The 10253-nt window shown below is 65.5% G+C and overlaps 1 protein-coding gene across 1 annotated transcript; it reads left to right on the forward strand.

The window, feature by feature from the left end:
* Positions 1-1274: 1274 nt before the first annotated feature.
* On the forward strand, positions 1275-8263 carry LOC104309047 (carbonic anhydrase 15). Its single transcript, XM_009910308.2, has 8 exons — positions 1275-1456; positions 3127-3162; positions 5277-5447; positions 5691-5851; positions 6530-6622; positions 6971-7037; positions 7216-7376; positions 7984-8263. The coding sequence occupies exons 1-8, from the start codon at positions 1390-1392 to the stop codon at positions 8200-8202; spliced, it is 975 nt and encodes a 324-aa protein (XP_009908610.2). The 5' UTR covers positions 1275-1389; the 3' UTR covers positions 8203-8263.
* Positions 8264-10253: the final 1990 nt, after the last annotated feature.

A 10253-nucleotide genomic window follows, 5' to 3' on the forward strand; every position in this document is an offset into this window, starting at 1 on the left:
GGGCCAAGCGCCAGCCCTGGCGCAGATCCAGAGCAGCCTGGGGGAGCCCTGCGCTGCCGCCCGAACACGCGGCCCCTGCCCGGGGGCAGCAAGGGTGTCCCGGAGATCCCCCTCTGAGGACGCGCCCCGCTGGGTGTGCTGTCCCCTGTGGCACACGGCAGCCAAGTGGCTCTGCTGAGCCGGACCCCGGCCCTGGCCAAGCTGGCAGCAGGAGGCTCCTTCGCGCTGCCCTTGCGCCGCTGCCGCTTTGCTCATCCTGGCAGCGCCTCGGCAGCGCTCCCGGCCAGGGCCGAGAGGGGCTGCAGGCTGTGGGCTCCGTGGCCTCCTTTCCTCTGCCGCCTGAAGTCGGCAGGGATATTTTAGGAGCATGTGCCAACACCACGCTCCTGTCTTCTCACCCCCTGCCCACCTGCCTGCTGGGAGTGCGGAGCTGCGCTGGCACCGTGCTGGCTCCTGTGCGCCCTGCCCGGACAGGTGCAATGGGGACAGCCTTCGCGGGGAGGAGCAGAACGCCTGCGTTCACCAGCGCAGGACGCCCGTGCCAGGCTCCCGAGATGCCCAGGTGGGTGCTGAGGCTCGTGCTCTGGCACTGCCCCGCTGAGCTGCCGTGGTGTGCTGCGACCTTGTGCCAGGGACAGAGATGAATCTTGCCCCACCAGTGTGCTGCTCCTGGGTGGCCCGGGAGGGCCACCTGTGCCCTAAGGATGCTGGGGGGCTGCGGGGGGCTGCTGGGCTTTGCCTGGGGAGTGGCTTCTGTCTGCACTGATGAGCAGGATTTGGCCCACGGATCCCCATGGTATGGCCCTGCCCCATGGTCCTTGATGAGAGGCTCCAGCCTCAGCAGGGGGACTACCAACGCTGGAGTGGGGGAAGGCTGACCCACAGGCTGTGCCTGCAAAGAGTGGGCACCACTGGGGGGCGAGGGGCAGGATGGCACCCAGTGGGGATGCTGCCCACCCCTTGCTTTGGGGATGGCAAACAGGGTGGTACTGGGGGGCCACCCCCTCACCTCTCGGAGGGCAGGAGGCCAGGCAGTGCTTTACACCCCTAGGCTATGCCAACCCTCTGCTCCCCTGCCTTCCCCTGCCTCGTCCCTGCCTCCTGCCCTTGGGCTGGCATCGAGCAGGGGCTTGGCACTGCGCAGAGGGGCTGGCTGGGGGCCGGACCGCTCCCCCTTACCTCCCCCCCGCCCCCCCTCGCTCCCTCCTAGCATCCGAGGAGTTAAAACTCAGCCCTTGTGATGAATATTTAACAGCAGAGCACAGGCTGGAGCGGAGGATTTCTCCGGGCTGGCAGCGCTGCCTCCCGCCCCAGCCCTGCCGCCTGCCCGGGTGCACTGCGGAGGAGGCCGGGGGGCCCCCGCCCGCTGCTGCCCAGCCTGCCACCGGCATGGGGACACAAGGGCTGGGGATAACTTTCCTGACTTTGCCTCTCGTCGTGCGAGCAGCCACGGGAGGTGAGATGAGATGAGATACGAGATGCTCTGCCCATCCTCCTGGGGTAGCTGGGGTGGCTGGAGGGGACGGTGGGTCCCTGTGGTGGGAAGAGGACAGGGGGTCGTGGGGCTGGGGTGTGCCTGTGCCAGCCCCATTCATTCCCTTCGTGCCAGCCCCATTCATTTCCTTCATCTCGGTCCCATTCATTCCCTTTGTGTCGTTGGGGAGATGTGGGGCTGGGGTGCTGGAGGTAGGAACTGGGGGGCTTGGTCTGACTCAGGAACTGACTCCTGCCCTCCCACCATCCTCCTCCCCACTAGTGGATGGCCCCCAGTGCTGCTACGCTCAGGGGGGGTCCTGACCTGCCCAGGATGATCTATCCTAGCAGGAGATGTCTGGGCCAGGATCCCCCTGAGGAGTTGGGGTCGTGGGCTTCAGCCCATCTGCCACACCAAGGATGAAATGTCACTGTGCCAGGACCCAGGCACTGGGGTGCTCACCTGCAGCTGTGCCAGGCTGGCAGCAGCAGGCACTACCTGGCTCCTGCCAGAAGATGCTTGAGGTCAGGCAAGGGTTGGTGGGGTGCTTCTGAGGGTGTCCCAGGAGCTTGGCTTCCCCCTGGACTGAGAGGAGAGCCTGAGGTCCCTGACCCAGGGACCCTCTGAGTCCTGCTCCTGACTCTCCTCTGGGGCTGGTGTCTCCTGTGCCACCACAGTGAGGCTTTGGAAGTGGTGCTGCAGGCTGGGACCACGAGCAGCACAGGTGGAGGCAGGCTGGGTTGCCTGAGTCCTGCCAGTCTGAGCGGCTGGCACAAGAGCAGGGCTCAGCTTGCCTGCAGCCAGCCTGCTGGCACAGCTCCTTGGCCATCCATGGAGACCACTCGTGTAGGCTGACCCTGGCCAGCACTGGGCTTCTCTGTGCGTCCTGGCAGGAGCAGTACAGGGTGCTGAGGAGGGAAGGGACATGCTCCCTAGCTCCCATCGTAGAGCTGATGATCCTGGATGGATCTACAGACAGCAGGAGTGGAGCTCTGGCTTCCTTGGCATCCCCTTGGCATCCTCTCAGCATGCCTGCACCTGCTGCACTGGCACCAGGCATCAAGCACAGAGTCCCCACAGCCACTTAAGTGCAGGCAGCAGTGCTGGTGGGAGCTCAGCAGCTTCAGCTAAGGTGGCCCTGAGTGACAGGGTGAGTGTTGTCCCCGCAGCGTGGGCACTGCCCATTGCCAGCCCCTGCCTGCTGCAGCCTCCAGCGGCTGCCTGCTGCTGCCAGCCCACCTGCGGGGAGCCGTGAGAGACACCGGGGAGGGCTGCAGCAGTCTCCCCCCTCCCTTAGCTCCCTGCTCAGCCGGGGCTGGCAGGGAGCAGGGCATCTGGTGTAGTGTGAGGAGCTGCCCTGGCTGCCCAGGGTGGTTAAGAGGCAGAGGGGGCCCTGCAGCAGCCAGGGTAGGAGCCCCACGAGCAGCGAGGTTGTGCTGCCTGGGAGCGGTGCTGAGGGAGGTTTCCTTGCGGAGCGGCCGGGGGAGGCAGGGAGAGTGCGACAGCACCAGTGCCAAGAATAACTGGCATGAAGAGAAGTGCTGGCAGGACCTCTGGCTGTGCTCAGGGGTGCCCTGGCTGCCGGGGGTGGGCTTGGGGGGCGGGTGGGTGCCCGTCCCCATCAGCTGCCCTGAGCTCTCCTCTCTCCGCAGGGCAGTGGTGTTACGACTCGCAGGACCCTAGCTGCGGTGAGTGGTGCCCCTTGTGGGCCGGGGGCGTCGGGCTGCGGGGACTCCAACCCCTGTGCCGCCGCACGGTGCCCAGCTGAGGGGTGACCCTCAGCAGCATTGGCAGGGCTGCGGTGGGCAGCGTGGCTCGGAGCAGAGTGACTTCACCTGCACCACCCCGAGGTGGGAATGGTTGGCTGAGCCTCACTTCTAGGCTGGGCACAAGTGCCTGAGCTCCTTGGAGAGCTTCAGCCCTGGCTCCCTGCCCCAGCTAGGTCCAGGCCCTGTCCCCCTCCCTCTTCACCTGGAGCAAATGAATTGTGCCATTAACGACCCCAGCCGGGCACAGGCATCGAGGGGGCCGTGGGGCACAGGAGGGACAGCTCCATTTGGGCAGGCAAATGGGGAAGGGAAGCATGGCTGGGGGCACTTTGTCTTGCAACATGTAAATGGCTTGTAAAAGGTTAATTAAGGATCAACGAGCATTTAATCAGCCGTCACGGCCCAGCTGGTTTATAGCTCTTGGGTTTACATGCCCCGTGCCCAGCTGCCGTGGCACACAGGCCCTGGCACTCCACTTCTCCCCGCTGGAGCAGGGCTGGGTGATCCCAGCGAGTTAACATCAGCGGCCCGGCGCCGAGGGCAGCCTTCAGCAGCGGAGCAGGGCCGGTGGGAAGCGGCTCCGGGCAGCGCCGAGCCGGCCGTGTGCTCACAGCAGGGCCCCAGGTGATGGTTCCTTAATGAAGGCACCGAGTAATTGCTGGGGTCACCCAGCGGCACCATACCAGGGAGCTGGTGGGGCAGTGGCACGGACAGGCTGGCACTTCCCAGATTTCCCAGGCAGAAAACTGCCTGTAGTACTGAGAGGAGAGGAGGCTGGGCAGAGTGGGGTAGGAGGGGGCAAGCAAACTCTGGGTTTGGCTGGCCAAGAGGAAGGGAAGAGAATGTGCGAGCTGACCCATGGGATGCTGCTGGGGGCACAGCCCTCCAGCCCCTCATCGTAGGGGATACAGAGGGTACTGGTTGGGGAGTCAGCCAAAGGCTGCCCAGCCATCACCTGTGCCAGAGCAGAGCCAACAGTGTCCGTGGAGGGATGCCCTGTGCTCCCCTGGGACTGGAGTATCCCAGGGTGGACAGGGCTGGAGCCGTCAGGGGACCTCCCATTCCCTGACTGGAACTGCATTGGCAGTGTCCAGTACCAACACCTCCACCCTGGCACCCGCAGCGTGGGCTGCCCTGTGGCTGCTGGGTGAAGGGTTGGATATCACTGCAGCCACCCTGGAGCAGTGACCAGCAGGGTGGCAGGCTGTGGCCCACAATGCATGCTGCAAGAGAAGATGATACCAGGGTGAGTGGGACAGTGGGGCACGTGTATGGGGTGTGTGGTCTGACTGTGGTGGCAGCCACAGGAAGCTCTGCTCAGCACCCCCAGGCACCACTGGGGTTCTGCAGTGGGTCCTGCTGGCTGCCAGTGCTGCTGTGTCCCTGCCTAGCCCCTGCCACAGTGATGCCCCAGGATGGGCATCCTGTTGTCATGCAGAACCCCACATGGCATTTGCCCCAGGACGAGTGGTGTGGCCAGGCTGTGCTGCCACCTGCCACCACTGGCCAAAACCAGCCTGGCAAGGCCGAAATAGGCTAACCCCAAACCTTGTGTCCTGTGAAAGGGCTCCAAGCCCTCTGCCCCCTTCTCGGTGGCTGCAGTCTGCCCTTCCCCTGCAGGGGTGGTCTGTTCCCTCTGTGTAGAGCAACCCCCAGTCCAGCCCTGGCATGAACCCCAGCCCAGGGGCTGTGGGGTGGGATGGTGGTCAGGACAGCCCCTGGGGCTGCTGGGCAGAATGGGCTGGGAGAAAAGCCTGCCCTTCAGCAGCAGTGTGCAGGGATGGACACTGCTGCTGGGCTAACGATAGCCCCAGCCCCACCAGGGACTCCTGCCGAGCTAGAGCTGAGGCTGCAGCAAGCCCCCACTTATCACCAGGGAGCAAGGCTGGCTGGGCAGGAGGGCACAGAAGCAGGCCAGCACGACAGGGAGAGCAGGACTGGCAGGGCACACAGCTACCTTCAAGACGGCCTCACGGCCCCCCGCCAGGGGTGGCAAGCAGCTTGGTGAGAGCGGTGGCCCTGCTCCTCTGCAGGCCCCAGCCACTGGAAGGAGCTCCAAGCTACCTGTGGTGGTGAGAAACAGTCCCCAGTGAACATCGACCGGCGCCGGCTGCAGCGGGACAGCGGCCTGGGGGACATCCTCTTTGAGGGCTACGACCTGGCACCCCCTGGCAAGTGGAGGCTGACAAACGACGGGCACACAGGTGCGTGCTGTGGCCAGGCACCTGCCCATGCCTGAGCTCCTTGGCCACCGCCCCGGCTGGGGATCAGCTCTGCCACCATCCCTGGCGCCTCTGTGCCCTCCAGCTGCACCCACCCCGTGGGTTTGTGCCGGTGCTGGGGTGAAGCCTGGGGAGGGTGAGCCCAGGTGTGCAAGGGCTGTTGCCCATCCTACCCCCCCCCACTTCTTAAGGCCTCTTCCTCACCCTGTCCCACTGCCCCTGCAGTGATGCTGAGCCTGGTGAGTGAGTTGGCCTCGGAGCACCTCACCATCAGCGGCGGGGGCCTCCCCGGCAGGTACCGAGCACTGCAGCTCCACTTCCACTGGGGCAGCCTGGTCGGGAATGGCTCTGAGCACACCCTGGATGGACACCAACTCCCCATGGAGGTGGGTGAGAGAAAGCACCTGCTTTGCTCTTGGGGTGGCCCTGGTCCTCGGTGAGATGGGGAAGTGTGGTGCTGCTGTGCCCCTGCAGCAGGCTGCCCGGGCTCCGGTGCTGCGCCAGCGAGCTCCACCGTGCTCCTGGTCACGGCAGCCTTGTGCCAACGGTGGGACGCAGGCAGCCGCTGCTCGGCGCGGCCGTGTGCTCAGTGACTGACAGGAGGCTCAAGGTTGTTCTGCGCGGTGGGTGGGCCAAGCTGCCTCGTCGGAGGCACTCAGCGGGGACTGGAGGGCTCTGCGCCCCGCCGGGGCCGGCGGCGGAGCCAGCGAGCGAGAGCACACGGAGCCTTCTGGGGGAGAGAGGCTCCGAGTCGCTCAAATATTAATGACCTGCCAGTGGAGAGCAGAACGGATGTACTGTGTCTGGCAGGCGCGCCGGGACCACTGGCCCCCTTTGCCCAGCCCCTTCCAAAGGTGCCTGCTTCATTCGGGGGCTTTGGTCCTCCGAGCGGCCGCCCTGTGGCAGCGCCCATGGCACTGAGAGGGCTTTCCTGGGAGCTCCTTGGCTCAGCGTCTGGCTGTGTGTCCCCAGGCTGCACAGGGAGAGCCATGGGCAAGCATCCCACTGCTGAGGGGGCAGCCAGAGACCGCTGCCGATGCTTGGTCCCTCTGTGCTTTCCACAGCTGCACATCGTCCACATGAACGTCAAGTACCAGACGCTGGCAGAGGCCAAGGCGCATCCCAACGGGCTGGCTGTCCTGGGCTGCTTCTTCCAGGTGGGTCTGTGAGGGCTCATGCTGCCCATGAATGGGACCACCCCTTCCTTTGCAGGGAATCATCTGCTCAGGGTGCAGCTTGGGGAGGGTCCACATGGCCACTCCAGGGGAGTGAGGCAGGGTGGAGAGGCTGGGTCAGTGTCAGAGGGTGCTGGGTAGCCTCAGCAGTGAAAGGTGTTACGACTCCACCACCAGCTTCATGTAAGGGGGTCCTGGCTGGGAGCTTACCCACCCCCACCACTGCCCTGCAGCAACGTGGAGCTGGGGCCAGCTCTGTCGGTGGATGCTCACAGGTGCAGGATGACCCTGCTCGACCCTGCTCCAGCTGCTTACTCTCACCCCCCGCAGGTCTCTGAAGCTCCGAATGCCAACTACAACACCATCGTGGCAGGGCTGAGGAATGTCTCCAGCGCCGGTGAGTCACCTCCTCACCGAGGCAGGGACAGACAGAGGAGAGACCTTGGTTTGGGAGGGAAGGGATGCACCCCGCAGGGTGGGCTGGGGGGGTCCTGCTGGCCTGCTGGGAAAGTGATGGGGGTAGCCCTGCTATCCGCTCGGAGTCTCTGGCCGAACGCTCCTGTCCCACCCTGCAGGGCAGTCCGTGGATTTGGCCTCCACCTTCCGCCTGCAGACCCTGCTGCCCAGCCAGCTCTCCGGGTACTACCGCTACCAGGGCTCCCTCACCACCCCCGACTGCAGCCAGGCTGTCACCTGGACCATCTTTGAGGAGCCGGTGGAGATCGGACGGGAACAGGTACTGTGTGCACAGCCCCGGGCATCCCGAGGGCTGCTCCCCCTGGGTGGCCAAAAAGCAGCCCCTCTGCTCGTGCTTCACCTGGCCCTGAAGCAGGGAAGGCTCTCCCTGTGCTCCTGGCACACCTGGCCATTAACAGAGCTGTGCCCACCTGCCAGTGGGGAGCAATCCTGCAGTGCTCTGCTGCCCAGCCCTGCTATTGGTAAAGGGAAATGGAAGTGAACCCAGTGGAGCTCAGAAGAGGCTCCCAGGAGGTGGGTAGATGTAGGGATGGAGTTCTCCTCTGCTGCCCAAGCATCTTAGCAGATGTATTTCCTTGAGGGTGTCATGGGCCAGCTGCTCTGTTAAGTGCTGGACAGGCAGTGGCAGCCGATTAACTCCTCTGAAACTCCAAAGCTGATCCTCGCAGGACCTTGCCTCCGTGCTCGCCCTCTGGGTCTGGGCTCAGGAGAGCAGCGAGGGGCCCCGAGGGGACAACCAACTGGCACTGGGTCGCGTTGTGGGGTCCTGTGCCACAGGGCGCAACACGGAAGGGGACTCACAAGAGGGGTGGGAGCTCGGGTGCCTGGCGAAGCGGCTGCCCACCTCTGCCTCTCCCCCTGCCTAGCTGCGGGCGTTCGTCAGCACCCTGCACTTCCCGGCCGACGGCCCCCGGCTCCTGACCATGACCAACAACTTCCGCCCACCGCAGCCCCTCGGCGGCAGGAAGGTCTTCGCCTCCCGGGCAGCCACGGCCAGCGGCGGGCCCCCGAGCCGGGGCTGCTGCGAGCTCCTCTCGCCCCTGCTCCTCCTGGTCCTGCTTGGCCCCTTCTCACCACACCCATAGGCTCTGCTCCAGCCTCTCGACAGCCTCCGCGTAAGCGCTGCCCTGCTGCGCTACTCTGCTGCGCTGCTCTGCTGCGCTGCCCTGCTGCGCTGCCCTGCTGCGCTGCTGTGCTGCGCTGCCCTGCTGCGCTGCCCTGCTGCGCTGCTCTGCTGCGCTGCCGGCGGGGAGGCGACACACCTGGTGCATGGGAAACGCGGAAAGAAAGGTACTAAAGCACCTCGGGACCTCGGCTGGGCGAAGGTTTTGCAAACCTGGCTCTGTGCAGGGCCTGCAGCCTCCCTGTGCTGCGCCGGTAGCCAACGGTGAGCGCCAGGGGTGGGAGCCATCGGGAGGGGATGCTGGAGGGGCTGCAATAAAGCTGAGGTCCTCGCCGGTGGCTGTGGGTCGCTGCCTCTGATTCTGTGTCCCTTTGGCATTGCTGGGGCAAGGTGCGCGGCGTGGGGGTGTGGGTTGGCATCTGGGTGGCACTCACGGGTACTGGCCCAGTGCATGACTGTGCAGGTGGGCATGAGACCCCTCTGCTGTGCAATGAATCCCCCGGGCCCAATCCTGGCCCTGCACATGGCTTACGTTCCTGGCAGTCCCTGTGCCTGTGGGCACTGCCCTGTTGCTGTCCAGGGGCTGGCTGCCGGAAGGACAGGCTGCTGCCAGGGTCACAGCACTCCTCAGTGCCCTGGGGCGGCATGCAGGAGCCGATGGCTGGCAGAGATCACCGCAGCTGCCACTGCTGCTCCCGTGCTGCCCAGCAAGGCAGGGGCAGAAGCAGTGCCAGGGGAATGGAGCAGTTCCTAACTAATGTGTGGTTCCTAATTACTGTGCTGAGCCCCAGGCATGTTCCTGGCTCCTGAGTTACGGCTGTCAGAGCTCCCCCAGGTCGTTACCTGGGAGCAGATCTGGTTGAGGTTTTCAGCATTTCTGGAGCCCACTGCCAGTGCAGGGCTCCAGCCTGGCCCCAAGTCCAAGGGCTGGCTGTGGCACCCATGGGTGCAGGGGGCTGAGTATTCCCCCGGCACGGGGCTCGGGCTCCCTGTGAAGCCCACAGTATGGAAGAGGCACAGCTGAAGCCCTTGTGGTCCCCCTGACAGGAGCTTTCAGGCCCCTGTAGGTGCTGGTGCTTGATAACCCCTAGATCTCAGCTCCGGGTTCTTGGAGCAGGGCAGGGCAGAGCTGGGGCCGGTGCCGGTGCCCTGGGCGCTGGCTGGGGGCACACCGGGGGTGCGCTGGTGGCAGCCAGCACCCTGCTCAGCACCTCAACGGCCCCGGCTGGAAGTGGCAGCCTCGCCCTGGGCGCGGGGGCTGGCTGGTACGGAGCCTGTTATTGCGGGTAACGGCCCTGGCCCAGGAGCGCCAGCAGCCCTGAGACCTTGGCCTCCCCGGACCCGCGCCCCCTCCCCGCGCCCCCTCCCCGCGCCCCCTCCCCGCGCCCCCTCCCCGCGCCCCCTCCCCGCGCCCCCTCCCCGTTCAGCGTACTCCCGCGGCACAGGCGCGGGCCGGCAGAGAGCAGCGGCGGCCACCAGGGGGCGACAGCATCCCGGCTGCGGGCACTCGGACCCGCGCGTCCCCTCTGCCACTCGCCCAGGTCGCCGCTGTCCTCCCGCGTCCCCTGATCCCTCTGTCACCTGTGTCCCCCTGTGTCGTCCCATGGTCCTCCCGTGTCCCCTGTGCTGCTGTCCCCCACGTCTTCCCGTGTCCCCCTGTCTCCTCTTGTGTCCCTTGTGCCCCCTGTGGCACCACCACTCCTGTTCCTCCCTTGCCCTGCTGCTTTGGATGCAGCCCAGGGTACAGTTTGCCCTCTGGGTTGCTGGTGCACATTGCTGCCTTGTGCCCAGCTTCTCATCCAGCTAACCCTGCTGGCCTGGCATGGCCTGGCCTGGCACAGCTGGAGGCCATTCCCTCTTGTTCTGTCGTTAGTTACTGGTGAGAGAAGACCAGGACCTACCTCTGTGCACCCTCCTCAGGGGGCTGGAGAGAGCAAGAGCTCTGTGCCCACCTAAGCCACAGGCACCAGGGGTTTGTGAGGAAGCCACTGGAAGCTGTGCCAAAGGCCCTAC

This window comes from Dryobates pubescens, chromosome 25 (genome assembly GCF_014839835.1).
Source record: "Dryobates pubescens isolate bDryPub1 chromosome 25, bDryPub1.pri, whole genome shotgun sequence".
NCBI lineage: Eukaryota > Metazoa > Chordata > Aves > Piciformes > Picidae > Dryobates > Dryobates pubescens.

What these genes read in the sequence shown, in the direction of transcription:
- LOC104309047 (XM_009910308.2), top strand. Translation starts at nt 1,390, where the DNA reads ATGGGGACACAAGGGCTGGGGATAACTTTCCTGACTTTGCCTCTCGTC. An exon ending in TCCTGGGCTGCTTCTTCCAG is followed by an intron (nt 6,623 to 6,970) that starts GTGGGTCTGTGA and finishes CACCCCCCGCAG; the next exon opens with GTCTCTGAAGCTCCGAATGC. An exon ending in GAGGAATGTCTCCAGCGCCG is followed by an intron (nt 7,038 to 7,215) that starts GTGAGTCACCTC and finishes CCCACCCTGCAG; the next exon opens with GGCAGTCCGTGGATTTGGCC.